The 17,277-nt window shown below is 46.1% G+C and overlaps 1 protein-coding gene across 2 annotated transcripts in view; it reads right to left on the bottom strand.

The window, feature by feature from the left end:
• LOC127038856 (tyrosine-protein phosphatase non-receptor type 11-like) overlaps positions 1 to 17,277 on the bottom strand; it is a 57,006-nt gene that overhangs the window by 35,991 nt on the left and 3,738 nt on the right. Inside the window, exon 1 of one of the 2 annotated variants that reach the window (XM_050931901.1) lies at positions 9,905 to 9,999. The exons of the other annotated variant lie outside the window; for it this stretch is intronic. Coding sequence (XP_050787858.1) covers positions 9,905 to 9,948 — 44 coding nt within the window. The 5' untranslated portion in view covers positions 9,949 to 9,999. Of the gene's footprint in view, positions 1 to 9,904; positions 10,000 to 17,277 lie in introns of those variants that run through there. 2 annotated transcript variants of the gene reach the window in all.

Consider the following 17,277-nt stretch of genomic DNA (forward strand, 5'->3'; position numbering starts at 1 on the left):
TGCTCATTAGCAGCTGTTTCTTTGGCTACTGATTCTCAGTGCACTATGGCAAAAGAATGTGGGTCTTTCACATGCAGCACCACGACCCTTGCTCACCCAAAATTGGAACAAGGACGTCAGTAACAGAGGACAAGGTGGAGCCTCAGGGGGTCGAGTTTTGGGCTTGTCTCTCAAAAGCTAAGCAGAACCTAAAAGCCAAGATGTTTCCCTCGTCACTCCTACTGCTTGGAAAGAAGTCAATACAAACATCCATGCACACACCCTGCTGTGTTTAGTGAGCATGAAGCATGAAAACCTAGGTGGTCCTCATAAACAGAGGCAGGAAAGGCCAACTTCCGAGTTCAGTACTGGAAGAATCTCTTCCAAACATCAGTAGGTTTACAACAGACCCTCACTGGGTGCTAAGAGAAAAAACAAAGCCTCCCCCAAGTCTCTCCTGAAGGCTACGTGCAGAAGGGAACAACTTGCTGAGAACTGCCTTGGGATAGTTCTCTGCCCCAGAAACGTGGCTAACTGCAGACTTGCAGCACGAAAGCGACTGTTTCAAGTACAGACGATCACCACAAGGGTATCCCCACTCAGTAGTTCCCTTCCCTAAATGCAAAATCTTTTTGAAGGACACTCTCTGCGTATGTATGAATAGCTGTGCAAAAACTGCGGGCTCACTGGTTCAGTTCAAATACACATTCCAAACCAAACCTTTGACAAGGCTGAAACAAATGCAGATGACTTAATTCCGAGTTATCCCCCAATCTTTTGGGGTTTTTTTTTTTTTTTGGCTTTTCTTTAATTTTCGGATTCAAGGTTGGCCCAAAAGGGAAGCTGCTCTTGCAATAACCTCTGCCCTGACAGGAAGCAAGAAGTATTTGAAGGAAGTCTTGAAAGAAAGCTGCTTTCAGGGAGATCCCCAGCTTAATCTGACAACACCAGAAGTTACCGTGGTTTCTTTTTCCCAAAAATGACCCATTATTGGTGCAGGACTGGGTAGTGAACCTTGCATGCAGCCCGTGAGGGCTAAAAATGGGAAAGTTACAGCTTCCCAACAGAAGATATTTCCCTCTACAACTTGACAGTGGATTTAAAAACTGAACAAAAGCTAATATAACTAAAAAAATAATTAATTCAAGCCTTCTTTAATTAGGAATATAGATCTCTCTCTCTCTCTCACTCACACACACACGCGATCCTCTGGGAAGGAAAGCGCAAGATGAAAGCATGACTAGTGTAACATTCTTCAAGTAGGTCCATTGTTTTAGTCAACATGAATTGCAGAAGTGACCCACTGTAAAATAAAACATGTGGTGCAACTATTAAATTGTTTTTGCTTTTGTGGAACGGGGTCAGCTTTAAAAGGACTTAGATCTCTGCCTTCATTTAAAGTAACAACCATCATTTTTGTATTTGGAGCTGAAGATCTTCTCCAGACAAGTCTGCTTTTCTACAAAGAAATGGGAGACTTCCTCCATGGTTCACTCGAACCAAAAAAAATAATTTAAAATAAAATTAAATAAAAAAAACCAAAGCACTTTTCAGGAACCCAAAGATCAACAATAGAAGCTGCCCCAGGAAATCTGTAAAACAAGACAAGTTAAACACAGCGCAAGAGCCAGACTCACAGAAGGAAGTTACTCAGGCCTTTCTGGAGGGAAGGTGGCTATGAAAGCCTGATTCAGTCTGGACAGGAATTGACACAGTAATGCAGCGAGAGATGCTCTCTGTTTAAATGTAAAGCCAGGCTGACTAATGCTCCAGCCCTCAGTCAAAAGGAGAAAGAGGTTTGACAACCACAAAAAATGCCAGAAAGCCCTCTGTGAAAACCTGGAATGACTAACCACCTGGTGAACACAAGACAACCCAGACAACCCACATGACATATGCAACACTTTCCCTTGAGGCAACTCAGCTGAGTCTCAACTGCTCTTGTGATGTCAGGATCTTACTAGCTCTTCCTCCTCCACAGACTGTCTACACTAGCCTTTTTCCTGAGGTCTTGTTCGCACTCTGAACTAGCCCCAATTCAGCTAGCAGTGGACTGCCACCTACGTAGCTGCACACGGGCTGACCCTAAGTCTAGACAAGGGCCAACTGGAGCTTGCAAGGACTGAACTAGCTAGGGCTTGCCCCAATTACAGGTAGGAGCAAGCCTTACATTGGTACAAACCCCAGGATTCACCCTACTCATAAATGAGGATAAACCCCAATTAGTTCAATTGCTTCAAACCCTGCCTTAGCCTCGTCTACACTAGAAATGCTACAGAGGCACCAATGCAGCGCTGCATTGAAGCCACTGAGGCCAGGTCTACACTACAAAGTTAGATTGACAGAAGCCGCCTTGTGTTGACCTAGTTGTGCACATGTTTACACTTAAACGTGACTCCCACCAACGTAAGTTCTCCATTATGCCAACATAGTAACGCATCTGCCTGAGTGGTGTCGCGCCTGGCAGATGCATTCACGCAGCATCAACGTAGACACTGCATTATCTCTCTCGACCCTATCAGTCCTCCGGCAGCTGCGTCATAATGCCCAACGCTGACTGCTATGGTCACAATTGTGACCTCCCCTGCCCCAGGATGACAGAACCCCCCCCATGTCACAAAGAATAGTTCTCCCCCTTTCCGAGACACCCAGGGCAGAACATTTCCTTCAGCCCTAGTGATGGGAAAGCAGAAGTGTTAAGACTAAGCCTGCCAAGAACAAAAGAATAATGAAATTTACATCTTGCTCAGAAGGGAAATCTCCCAGCTACATATGCTGACTCAGCCATGCATGCACATAGCCCTTCCTTGCACACTCAACCCTCCCTCAATGCACCAGTCAGAACATCTACCCCCATGACAGCTAGGATCACAAGCAGAAAGCTGGTCGTCATTGATAAGGGGTTGAGGAAAAAGCATCATGTTTTTTGCTTCATGCTCATGAGATTCACCACAATGCATAGGAACCAGCATACGGCGTATGCCCCACTTAAGCCCTTGAGTTGAAGCCTGTAGATAGGCTGCCACTTGGCTGAATTCGAATGACAGTTTCAGGAAGTTATGGAGGGGCCAGACAAAAGGTGGGGTGGGGGCGGGGGGAAGAGGTCAGAAGTCAGACTGTTAATTTCTACTACTAGATGTTGAAATTCAAGACATTAACACTCTATAATCGTTAAAACACAAGTTGTCTATTTGGACATGTGATGTTGACAATATGAATATCCTTAAAATCAAACTAAGTTCTCACACAGCTTTTTGTTATTTTTTAATCTTTGCCCATCTGTAAATTTCAATTATCGATGGAAATATTTTGTCAGCTATTGTGGGGTTAAATCCAGGCTTATTGACATTTACCAGTAAAAATCGACTCCTTCCAAGCCTACCGACAGGGAAATTTGAGGTTGAACTTGAGCAGGTAACAAGTTAAAAGCAGAGTTGCCATGTTTTCCACTGTTATTTTAACCTCAAGCCAGCTAACCTATGTTAAAAACACACTTTTTTTTCCCCAGTGAAGACATACTCTAACTCTGGTGCTAACAAAAGACTAAAAAACTTACTTTTATTGAACTGTGTTGTGGCAATAATATACAAGTCATCTGGAGGGAGGAGGAAAAAAAAAAAACAAAACCAAATGTCAACCCTTGTTACAAAAGTTTAAAAGATTGATACTAGCCATAAAAACACCTCCCTGGCCATTTTCAAATTTCCTGAAACGAAATCAAAAACCACATCATCCACAAACAGATTGAGGCTCAAGAATTAGTTTTCATCTCTATATTATAAACTGAGTGAATCTGGACATTGGCTCATTCCACAAAGTTCCAGGTCCAAAGAAACTTTACCCCAAAATAATTGAGGGGTGGGTGTTTGGTTTGGACCCTGCTTCTAAAAAACAATGCTGACATAGACAAAAGCTTTTTTTTAATAGCCCTGTGGAGGTCTGGAGACCATGCTGGAATAGCTGGATACTCTAAATTTTTTTCAAGAATCGATGTTATTTAAAAATCTATTTTGCAAAGAAAGGGAACTTGGAAAACAATGTATCCAGGTTGAAGTCTTCAGAGCTGCTCAAAGGGGTTTGGATGCCCATTTCCCATTAAAACAGGATTTAAAAATCCCACTCTTCTATTTTAACTTGCCTACAAATGGTGGCGTTTGCAGTTTTGGACCCAGGTGCCAAGAGAAACAAGGTGGGTGAGGGAACATTTTATTGGATCAACTTATTCTGGTGGAAGCAACAAGCTTTCGAGCTTCAATGAGCAGTTCCTCAGGTCCAGAGGAGATAACCAAAGTGTCCAAGCTAAACACAAGATGGGACAGATTGTTAGGCAGAAGGGATTCACACGTGCTGTAGGAGAGACTATTTACAATGAAGTGTGCAATTAAGGGTTAACAGGCAGGAGGGCGTGTGTTACAAATTGCAATGAGCCATAAAAACAGCAGTCGCCCACTTCATTTCACATGGTTTTACTTCACGCTGCCTTGTCTCTCGCAGAAGGCCAACACATGCCTTACGCTCTCAAAACAGAGTATAAGAGGGACATAAACTTTGTGTGCACCCTGCCAGATGTGATTTGCACCCAGATAAAGAGTTACACTAGGAGACCCAGAGGAAAGTGCTGTCTTGTTGGGCCTGCTCCTGTGAGGAACTCCGTGCATCCTGTAAAGGGCTGAGCACCTGCAGTTACCATTGACCTGAACTGGGCAATGAAGGCACTCTTTCATAGGGCTTGTCTACATCTGAAAGTGAATGCAGATTACGGTAGAGTGTGAATTTAAAGCGCTATAGCTGTTCCTAATAACTCCATGTGGGGACACTTATTCCAGAACAAAAATGCCTTGTTCCCACTGGGTTAAGCTTAACGGGAACAAAGAACTCGTTAGGCAATTCTATTTATAGAAAAGCCTTTAGGCCTTGCCTATGCAGAGAAGTTGCACCATAGAGTCTCATTTACATGCAAGTTAGGTCAACATAGCTACGTTAAAAAAAGCACACCCTGACCAAGGTAGCTATGCTGACCTAACCCCCAGTGCAGATGTAGCTATACTGACAGAAGAATGCTTCTATCAACCTAGCTGCCATTGCTCAAGGAGGTGAAGCTCCTACACCAACAGAAAAACCCCTTCCATCGGCGCAGGCTGCATCTACATTATGGGGTTATGCAACGCTGCTAAGATAAGTCTCCGGAGTGCGCACACAGTCTACAACCTTCCTTTGGTTAGCGTCCCTCACACACGTCTTGCTCCCCTTCCATCAGCTTTCCCCCAGGTCAGTATAGTGCCCAAGATATCTGGTGCTTTCCAAATGGAAAAAAGAAAAAAAACCCAAAATTAATACCCTGCAATTGCCCATTCCTGAAGAGCCGCTGTGTTGCAAAGGGAAGAGCAGAGTGTCAAGAAATCATGTAGGAACTGGCTAAAAGCCAATGGCAGGAGTGGAAGCATTGAGAACTCCTGTATTGCCAGCCCCAAACAGTCAAAGATTGTGAGTTGGGCCTAAAAATAAATCAATCATGAGGGTTTTTTTAAACAATAAATGCTGGATTCTTTTATTTCCTCTGTGTTTTGAGTCTTCAGGTCACATTTTCTATCTTTTTTCCACAACCACAAGGGCGTGAAACTCTCCCCCTCGCCACGCAATGAAAGCCGAGATTCTAAAGTAATTACTTGACTCCAGCAGCTGGGGCTTTAATATCAACTATTGCAAGACAAGGGATTAAAAAAAAATCCCATCACGTCAGATGGCAACACTGAACCACTAATCAGTGTGGGAGAACAAATAAGCAAGATGTTCGGGAAACAGAAGTCATCGCGAGTCCACAAGCAGAGCAACACGGAGGTCGTGTGTCATAGTTTGGTGTTTAAGACCTCTTGCACAAAGATTTGTTGATACGGAGATGGAAATAAGCAAGCAGTTTAATTCGGTACCATTTAGGGAGGCGTGGGATGTGTGGGCGTCACATTTGTTTTCGTATATTAAAGCTTAGTGTTTTAACAAAACTGGGCATTGACTGTACAGTAAATGCTGCGTTCGCTTTCAGATGTTTCCATACATGTAGATTAGTTGTTTCTCTCTTAATAGTATGGTAACAGCGGTTCTACATAAAAGCATGCCTGCACGTAAAACATTTCCTAAACCTGATAAGACAAGTCTGCCTCCTTGGCTCTTTCTAGTCTGGCTCAATTCAAATCCCTGTCAAGAGAATAAATTCTACCAACCCTAGGCTAAAGGGAGTGTGTTAAATAAACACATCCAGCAAATAAAATCAGTTTTACACACAGGTAAATATTTTCCATTTTCCCAAAGCAATCAGCATCCAGACAGCTAGCCATTCCATTGCACACCACTTAAAGCATCCTTTAGGGAACAAGTCTTACAGAACTTAATGGAAACAGAACATTTGGATTAAATTTTGAAACCAGCATCTACAGTTCTATAGCAGGGATAATGCTGCTTTATATTCCACAGGATTTGAATGTCATTTCTACAGAACCCTGTTTGTTCTAGACTTATCAGTTCTATAGGGCTTTTCCATAAGGGATACTATATACATGTATGCAGAATAATGTTATTACTTTAGGCTGGCAAGTTATATACTCATTTGATTTCAACAAAGTCATTAGGTATGCTTGGAAGGATTCGATTTTTATTGATAAATGTTGGCAAACATGGATTTCACAAACCAAGGTGACACCAATACTTAAAATTTACAGATCAGTGGAATAAGCAAAATGTTGCTTGAGAACTTCTTAGATTATAATTTAAGGCTATTTACTTCGTACATTTAGACACACGATGCTGCCGATGTGTTTTAACGGTTATAACCATTAACTGTTTGAATCTCAACTTCTGTCATTGAGTAATTAGGGTCTGACTCCCACCTCTCCGCAGTCTGACACATGCGTGCGCACACACGCTTCCTGCAACTGTGGGAGGTTAAACCAGTGAAAAGTCAGAAAAAATGCTTTAAAAAGTCAATATTTTCCATCAAAGTTATTTAAAAGATTGAATTCTGCCAAGACTAGTTCTAGAGACCAAGGCGCAAAGGGCAGACCACCAGAGCAGCCCTTCCAACCATCTGCGTATCACAGGCCACCGACACACCCCAGCACCCCCACACTAAATCCAGCAACCAGCGTATTACAGCCCCCCAGAGACTAGACTATTATGTGCCGCAGGCAGAGAATAGGCAGGAGCGAGGTGCACCAATGCTTGAGGACCCCAGAAGCAGCTGACTATTTAGAAGGGCATAAACGCTCATGCTTCAGGGCAGAAGTCACTCATTAACTGGGTCAGGATGGAAATTTCCCTGGGGACAAGTTATCCCAAAACTGCTTACTACAGGGTTTCTTCCACCTCCCTCTGAAGCTGAAAAGACTAGCCATGGCTGGAGATGGGATACTGGTCTACCTGGACTATATGTCTGATCAGGTATGGCAATTCCTATATTTGTAGAAGCCAGTCGACTCTGGTACTTTAGGGGGCAGCCGCAGATGCCCAGGTGTGCACGTATTTCCAACTGCTAGCTGCACCCTGTAACCAGCGGCAGATTTTCCATCAGCCCGGTGACAAGAACTGTACAGATATTTTCCATGTAGTTTTGAAGTAGCTGGTTAGAGTGTACACTCAAAGGGACTTCCCCAGAGAAACACTGCTTAGTTACATGATGAGTCACTCCTGGGCAAAACGCTCCATACTGAGCCCTCTCCTCCCTCCCCATCTATATATGGTCAAGAAAAGGTTGCGTTAAACCCTTCCCCACTGCCAGGTCCACAATGCGCTGCTTAGCAATAGTGGTGCCCAGCAGAACGGCCATTCGCATGAATGAGATAAAGGAGGTTAAAACAGAAGTAACATGGATTTAGTCATAACAAGCATCAAAGAGAACTCACGCTTTTTCAATGCTATTTGCCTTTTGGTCGTTTAACAGCAGCTATCGGGTTCACTACAGCACTATACATTTACCCGGCTTTTCTATAGCGCTTTTCATCAGTACATCTCAACATGCCTCTCAAAAGGTGGTCAGTATCTTTATCCTCATTATAGCCCTGCAAACTAACCCCAGCCCGACTAAAAGTGCCACGTGCAGGCTGGGTTGGCTTTCCTCCTCCTGCCAGCGGGTGTGGCTGCGGCTCCCACTCCTGTGAGTTGCCACCATCTCGCTGCGTGTGGTCCTGAATGAACGTGCCTGCCAAGGGATGGCAGCATCTCTCATCTTGCAGCGCACAGAACATCGCATGGGGCGCAGATGGCAGGAGGGGAGCACGCAGCCACCAGCCATGCCAACCCCGGGCAAGTAGAGAGACAACAGCGACTCATGGTCAGCAAGGAGGGGTCAGGCTAAAAAACTATTCAACCCTCCCAGGCTTGGATCTGGGCTTAAAAGATACACCAACAAAACACAGGCCTGAGCAGACCAACTTGTAAAATGAGGATTGATGGGGAAACTGAGGCACTGAGGGGTGAAGAAACTTGCCCCAGGTCACCCAACAGGCCAGTGGCAGAGCTGGGAATAGTACCCAGGTCTCCATCCATCAGGCCATACTCCCTTCCCCTTGTTTCTAGAAGTGAATCGCATCCTTATCTTGGTGAAAAGAGGAGCTTACCCACCAATCAGTTCTCTGCTTCTAATAACTCATTGCCGTGATAGTTAACAATCGTGTTCCACAAACTTAGCTGCCAGCCTTAGATTAGTCCCTTGGAGGGTTCTCTTTTTTTTTTTTTTTAAATCAGGTGTTCTGTTTCTTATTGATTTCATGTATTTTACATGCTCCTGATCAAAGTCAAGTTAGGTGCCTAACTCCCCTAGGCTCCTTATTTTTTAAGGGGTGAACTGGGGAATGGAGAAGGGTAGGGCGTGTTCCTCAAACCCCTAGTTTGGCTCAGCATGGGGTGGGAAGCAGGAGGGTTTGGCTTTGAAAACTGTGCCAGAGCCTCTTTCAGATAAGCTGCACATCAGCTGAAAAAAAGTCACCATCTTCCTTCTTCCCAGACAAGCCCCAGAGATACAGCCAAAAAGCACATGAAAAAGGAAAAAGGTAAAGTGAGGGTAACATGCTATATAAAGACTCCAACCCACTCATTGAGGGAAGTCGAGACAACAAATAACTGAAAGGGGAGGTTGATCCTGAAGCCAGTGGCGTTCCTCTAGATTGACCGAGCATAACTGGAGCCTTGTCTGTTTGGTGGGGAGGTTTTTCCACCATGGAGCTGCACTGCTGAAACTTATCCCAGTTTGAATCCAGGATAAGCCACTCCAGGTGCCCCCTTTAAAACAAAACAAAACAAACAGTAGTGCAACACATCTACACTAGGGCTTTGCATGAGCGCAGTTATAACAATGCAAACACCACCAGCATGGAGAAGCCCTGAGAATCAAATTTGGTTCTCAGTAAACAGCTTGCATAGATTTGGGCAGATTTTTCACATACCCCCCCATGTAATCTGAGCATAGAAATGTCATGGAATGCTAACACAACTTGCGCTCTTAAGTCACTTGGGCACATTTGAAAACCACCACCCTTCGCATTACATGGAGTTACAGGAACTCAGCTTCTAACTCTAGTAATACCTCTCATTTCTCTAGCACCTTCCACAGAGCGCCTTGAAACGCTTTAGTGTGCATTAAAGTAAGTAAGAGCTTACTCAGTCCCACAGCAAGTCAGAAGCAGAGCTAGAAAAACAGAACTCAGGAGTCCTGGCTCCTAATCTCATGCTATCCACTATATAATCATTCTTGCCTTTCTGTTTCTCTGGGAAGGTCACCACCAGTTTTTACAAGAAACATTCATTACCGTGTGAAGTCACGACGGTGGCGTGCGGAGAGCAAGTTTATTTCACTATCAGAGTTGGGCTTGGGGGGCAGGGAGGAGAAAAAGCAGGCAGGAGGGGAGACCCGGCAGTTCCGTTCTGAGCAATTGCTAACCTTGGAATGGGTGAAGTCACACGGTGGTTGTTCTCTGGCCTCATAACACCCTCAGGGTCATGATACAGAAATCAATCACCCCTTGCAGTCTCTGGGTTACTATGCCACAAGCCATTGGTAAGTCTACACCAAACGCAAAGGAATTCACGAGCTTCTGCCTTCTTGAGCCAGACAATTCTAGACCATTATTAACTATGTGGTTCCGGCTAGAGACAGGGTGCCAACAATCGGTAAAGTCCTAAAGCCTCTTTTCATCTGTATGTATGGACAGGCATTTTCACCGCCCTTAAAGGGAGGCTACAAAAAACATCCAAGTCTGAATGGTCTTCCACCAACGTGCTTTGCTAAATTAAGGCTTGGAAACTTGCCCGCCGAACTCATCCCTTCTCCTCTTCTAGCCCCAGCCTCTGGCTGAGCCACCTGCTGCTGGACCCTTGTCCACCACAGACCTTGCCATCTGAAACTGGCTGCACAGAGCTTTGGCCCAAGCCCTTAGGGCAAAGCCCAGTGAAGGTCTTGCCACCGCCTTCCCACGGGCTTTAGGCCACAGCTCTCCAGGTCATTTGACACCACCGTGGTCCCACTCTGCGTCTTGTGCAGCATGGGAGTGAAATGCTACCTTCTGCGCCCTCTTTGCAGCGATCCACGTGACCACACAAGGTGCGGGACAATGAGGAATCAGGTCCCTCTTCCACTCTTACTATCCATCTCTGCTTATTATTAAATTGCTGGGGATCTAGTTTGAACGGAAGACACAGCATGGAAGACAAAATAAAGCTGCATTGCACTGCACAGCAGTGGACAGGCTACAATACAGTTAATACAACAGAGGAGCTTCTTCTCCATAAGTATATTCATAAAGGACGTATTTCAAAAATCATTGTTCACCATCCACATGTTCCCGGTTGGTGAAGCCAGAACACTGTGGCAGGTAATGGTTTCATAGACAGATTTTCAGAAACCGACTTGTCCAAAAAGGCAGTGGGCATAAATATGTAGCTTACACTTACTGGGCTAGATGCACAGCTGGTGTAAATTGCTGATTTACAATACCTCAGGTTCTGGCCCAGTGTTATGTCCACTGAGATTCCCACTCACACCTTCAAGGTTTTGCACCTATCTCCTCCTCCTCTCTCTCTCTCATTCCCTTTGCTTTGACCACATCCATCCTTTGTCCCTTGCTCCTGATCTCACCCGCATGCCTTCTTCTACACAGAACCGCAGCCCTCTGGTGATGCACCAAACCTTTTCCTTCAAATCTCTCCCCCGAAAAGCATGCTGCTGCATTTTCCATGTAATGCCCACCTTTTTTCAAGTTAACTGGAGTCTCATGCATTATTTGTGTCTGCCCTACTTTGCATCATAATGAGATATGAGAAGCACATCAGGACAGGACCATGTCACCATAGGGCTGTATAACACTAAATGCCTATATGGAACTCATACTTAGCAACTTACTAGGGTTGCACATTAGTACATGGGTTGTGTGTGTGTACACACGCAAAATTTCAGTGCGATTCTGAACCCCAGAATTTCCACACCAAATAACGCAATCTTCTGCCATGTTTTTGTATGAAACGGATCTGTGTCAGAACTGAATTCTGAGGGTTGAAATCTCTGCTTCAAAAAGAGGACCTTTCATGTACTAAAGTGGAACCCATTTAAACTCCAAAAATGTTTCTGTCTGCAAATCGCAAAAAGCAGCAGAATTTCATTGTTATTTTACCTGGAAATTGGAGCAATATTGCTAATCTGAACCAAAATAATTTAAAAACAACAACAAAAGTAAATTGTGAATATTTCACCCAGCCCTGCAGTGGAAATAGGAAATTATATTGGAAATAAAGCTGCTGAGATGTAACTACCACCCAATCTATACACACAGCATTACACAATTATCAGTCGTATCAACAACGCTCCTTTCTAGGGAACAAGTAACACTAATATATAACTACCGCTTTATCCCACCCAAATTAAACCCTTATTTGATGGTGTCCTGCAATGACACCGGCAGGGGCAGACCCACAGCTTCAATAAAGTCCATCTGTGGAGATGCCATTGCAAAAGTAGGCCTAGAGTCCATAATATTTGCATTGCAGTAATTCCCAGAAGCCCCAGCAGAGATCAGGGCCCCACTAGGCGAGGCACTGTGGGGACATGGCCCAAGAGCCCTTGATGCAAAGAATATTCACTTGAAGGAGACAGAGTCACAAAGCGGTGCAGCAACATGTTCAAGGACGCACAGCAGAGCCAGGATTAGAACCACATCTCCCAACTCCCAGTTCAGCACCATATCCAACAGGTCATGCTGCCTCTCTAAACCAGGCCTGGTTTCTGCTAAAACCTGCCCCCCAGATTGTCCAGGCTGCACCGAAAAGCACATAAGGTTTAAGTGTAGGGTTCCGACTGAGTCTTGGAGGCCCAGCATGCTTGTTGCAAATGAATCCTGCTGATCACCGTCGGCCAACTTTGGGTCCACACGCACCCACGCTCAGCAGGAAAGCCACTGAGGGAGACAGCTGTCAGAATTCACAGACCAGAGCCGCCTTTAGACACAAGAAGTGAAGAGTCAGAATCCCATCACAAGGCCACCCCTTACCTCCCTGGGGAAACCTGAGATTAACAACCAGGTCATCAGCTCAAAACTAGCGAACGGCAGAGAATAAGTTAAGGAATGGGGAGAAACCGCAAGAACAGGCTTTCCCTTTGCAGAGTATTTGGATTTAAAGTTTACTAATCAGAATGGCCCATTCACACTCCTGGTAAGTGTGGAGGGAATTGTCAAATGAACAAAAGCCACGTGCTTATGCTTTATATAGAGGACTGCTAGTTGTACACATGGTTTTGTGACACAGGCAAATAGGAACCAGGATACAAGTTAGCACTCTTCTCATTTGTGACCTGAGCAAGGACTTACGTCAATTCACATCCCAAGAGATGGAAGATGAGTAAACTGAACCACCTGGAGCATCTTTGCATTGACCAGACAGCCACACACTAGAGGGGTGGAAAGTGGGAGGAAGGATGGTGATCACGAGGTTCAGGCACCAGAATGGGATACGGGGAATGAACTTATGTTCCTAGGTCTGCCACAGACTCCTTTTGCCTGGTGACCATCTGTCACTACAGCACCTTGCGCACACCTAGTCTAGACGCGATCAATCGACCCCTGAGCGCTCTCCCGTCGACTCCTGTACTCCAGCGCCATGAGAGGTGTGGGCGGAATCGACAGGGGAGTGGCAACTGTCGCCGCAGTGAGCAGGTCTAAGTACGTCAACTTCAGCTACGTTATTCATTTAGCTGAAGTTGCATAACTTAGATTGATCCCCCCCACGCCGCCACCACCACCAGTATAGACCAGGCCTAAGACATCAAGCAGCACCCTTTGACAATTCTCATTCACACTAAACAGCAGGTTGCTGCTGACTGCTCAGCCCTTTTAAAAAAAACAACAAGTCACTTATTTAAGAACCTCAACGCAGGCACCTGTTTTGGGAAACTGTGACTCTTCCTGCTCCCCTTCCCCCTCGCTCCACTTTATTAATCCTTGTTATTGTAACTCTGGAGCCAACCACTCAAAATACATAAGGCAGCATCCCATAGCTGGGATGAATCAACCCTAAAAGCAACAGTCTTTAAATATCACACATCTACATGCACTGTAACGCAGCTGCCCTGAGTACAGCTATGCGCAGACACCTGCAATCTAAAAGTCACCATTTACTTTGCTAAAAATGCAGCAATTTACACACTTTCCCCTCTCCCTCCATGTTTAATTCCTGCAGCTGGTGGGAAAGCAAAGGAAGCTTTGCCCAGCCCCTCCTAGGCCCCAGTTCAGCAAAGCACTTCAGCATCTCTGTAGTCCCACTGATGTCATTAAAGTTAGGCATGAACTTAAGCATCTTTCTGAATCTGGAGCTCTCTTCACAGGTGCTGAGAGCCTACAGCTCCCATTTACTTCCACTGGAAAAGGCAAGACTGAGCCAGGGCCACCCCGGGGCGTGGGGGTGCAAGTGGGGCAATTTGTCCTAGGCCCCGCAGGGGTCCCACAAGCCCTGACCCGGTGGCGGTCTGGGTCTTCGGCAGCAGGGGGCCCTTCAGTGCTGCTGAAGACGCAGAGCAACTGAAGGGCTCCCCAGCTGCCAAAGACCCGGACCGCTGCCGTGTGAGTACAAGTACCGCAGCTTCCCCACTTTGCCCCAGACCCCCTCAATCCTCTGGGCAGTACTGGGCTGAGCCCCCCTAGAAAAGAGAAATCAGACCCAAGTTTTTTTCCATCCCAAGTGTTAGAGTCCTTGTGGCTATACTGATTTCCCGAGTCCCCGTAATGGAAATCGTTTCAGCAGTAGACTAGGTCCTATGCAAAGCTAAGCCCAAAGCTCTCTGGAAAGCAGCTTTTCTCCTAGACTGTGCCCTGAGCTCATACCCTGAACCAGAGTGCGCTGCATATCACAGGGACTTCCTCACAGCTCATCCCACGCCAAGCCACAGCGCTGATGCGGACAGCCTCTTTCAACAGTTTTCTTTCCTCTCCCCCAGATAAAAAGCCATGAAGTGACAAGGAAGGGAAACAGCTAAAAAAAAGACGTCCTCTGCGGAGGAGGAGGAGAAGGATGACAACCGGCTCCAGGAACGCAGCGAACTGCATGGCACGGAGAGATATGCTGACGCATTGGAGCTTGCAAGAGCTGCTTTGCCTCCACACACACACACACTCTGAGATGTGCACACAAATATAGGTGCACGGAGGATATGAAAATGAGAATTCCCATGCATAGGAATCACCACATACCTGTGCATTGATCTCTCCCTGCCATGGGCCAGGGAGCAGCTGTGATGCACCCCATGACCATGGCCACAATGCCCTCTATCTGTATGGCCTCACACATGTACACAGAGCTGAACTGAACATGCCTCTCCCAAACGGACTGGCGCCAGTGTATAATGCTACCGGCAATGTGATGGAAGGGTGTCCATCACCCTAGTATCAAGACAGTGTTCTGGGAGCGTTTTAGCTCAAGGAATGACGAGTCACCATCTGTCTTTAAACTTGAATGTCGAGCAGACGCCCATGCTCTGGGCAGTAGCTCCCAGGATAAGATTCTAATGGAGCATTACTAGTGAGCATCTGCACACGGGCAGTTCAGACAGGCAGCCCAATGTCTGGTTCATTGTGCCTGCAACACTGAGCCGGGAGCCTCACAAGCAGCAGCAGCAGTTTCCAGCAATGTAGTGAGAACAGCCTGTCCAACAGGATGGCAGAGCTTCTATTTCCAGACCCCTACGAAAGCTGGAAATGGAAAGGCTGCCCCAAAAATGGCAGCTGATGTGGCAGGGGAAGGAGATGCTAACGGCGCATGCTAGGACTCCCGTGGAGAGCCAGTCTAGAAACGGGCAGAGGTTTAGTGGCACAGGTGTGAAACGGTATATGTGCACCAACACGCTTGTGGTTACATGTACGTATGCGCATGCCTGCTCAACTGGGCCATGACCACCGATGCAACAGTGCTGCTTAGCATCACAACTACAACCTGCAACAGGTATTCAGGGACAGCGCTAAGCTGCACCATAAGGGATCCCAGCTGGTCTCTGGCCGGAAAGGGAGGATGGCTCAAGATGGGGCAGAGGAGGAGGAGTTGTCAGATTCCCAGTATCCCAAAAGAGAAGTTTTCTCCTACCACATGCAGAAAAACACACCCCATCTTTGTAATGACATGTTATGGCCGCTTCTGCATTCAGGATTCAAAGGCCCCACACTATAGTGTCTATAGAAATATAGGAAAACCCATTCTCCACAGCACATTAGCATGTGTTTCTAACAGTCACTGCTTCACCAGCCATTGATTCACGTTGAGGTGTACATGCTAGAAGTCTGGTTGTTACTAACTCATGATATGGTGAAGGAAACTATCCATACAGTGCTGTCAAAAGCACACAGCGAACAGCCTTCTTGCTAACTTCCCCCAGTTCTAATGATCTCGGGTAGTATCTGTAACTAGGGGAGGTGCAGCATTTGCAGACAGACCTCTTCTCTTCAAGCTGTCTCTTTAATTTCTTGGGGACATGGTGAAGCGTCCTCGGGGTGGGCTTTGAAGGCACTGCTTTGAGTCACACAATGCACTATCTGTTAGCAGGAAACTGGCTCTGAACATACCTTGATGTGCCTGTTTTGCCCATTCCCTTTCAGGTGTCACCTGCTTCCACAAGGGATGTTTTGGAGAGGGAGGCTGGGGTACAGTATCTGACAGCGACTGGCAAGGACTTTTGCCTCTGCATTTGATGAACACAATCTCTCCGACTGTACTTGCTGTTACGGATCAGATCACACCATGACAAGTCTCACTTGGGAGTTCGGTTTACACGGCAAGCAGGGAACCGATGGGTCAAGTGGCGAAGAAACTGTAAATGGTTTCCCAAGCCCCTAGATTCATATAGGGAAGAGGGGAAAAGCTCTGCAATGGCAGGTTTTGTTTTCCCCCTTCCAAGCCAATAGAGCAGCACCTCACAGCATTCAGTTGCAAGGAGGAGCTACAGCATTGGGGTTCCCGCTGTTGTTCTCCCCAGTGCAGACAAGTGCACTTATTCGTGACACCCGCCTGGAGAAAAGTATCAGTGTCCCAGGCCACACAAAACCTGGCGTGTTAACGGCCACTGCATGTAAATCCATCAGCAATGCTTCCCATCTCAAGCTCTAAAATTAGAATCTGTGTTTCCACTCATTCGCCACATTTGATTAACCCGAAACCTGGGTCAGCCACTTAGCAAGTCACTTGTGTGAACATCACAGCATCTCTTTCACATCACAGGCTTGCACTCAGACGAGCTTCATTTGGCGCCTTGCGAGATCACAGCAGCTGGATATTTGCACTCAGCACTGATGTAAAGACATGGATACATCCACCTAAAGTTTGGTGAAGTCTTAGGACTCTGACATTAGAAGGATTAAAGGTCAGGGAGTGCCGCTCGGCCAGATAGGTTGTTTGGCTGAAGTGTCCCACCTGTGCCTTCACTTACAATGCAAACTCCTGACTCATTAGATGAAATCTGGGAGTCTGGTTCTTTGCTGGTGCTAGTCAGCATAGCTCCACTGAAGTCCTCTACACCAGCCAATGATCTAACCTGCAGCAGATATGCCTAGTGAGTGCAGTCATACTAGGAAGTGTTTGAGAAAAGGTGTGGAGGGGAAGTGGGGAGGCCCACCAAGCATTCAGACTAAGCAAACAATTTATTGGGGGTGGGAGGTAAGGAGAGAGAAAGAACAACTCCCTATGGGCAAGCATTCACATCACTGGAACTACTAAGAGTTGACACTAATTGGCAAGCCTATTGTCAGTCTCTGCAGAGAAGACCCAATGGCTATGGAGACAGAGATC

This window comes from Gopherus flavomarginatus, chromosome 21 (genome assembly GCF_025201925.1).
Source record: "Gopherus flavomarginatus isolate rGopFla2 chromosome 21, rGopFla2.mat.asm, whole genome shotgun sequence".
Classification (NCBI taxonomy): Eukaryota; Metazoa; Chordata; order Testudines; family Testudinidae; genus Gopherus; species Gopherus flavomarginatus.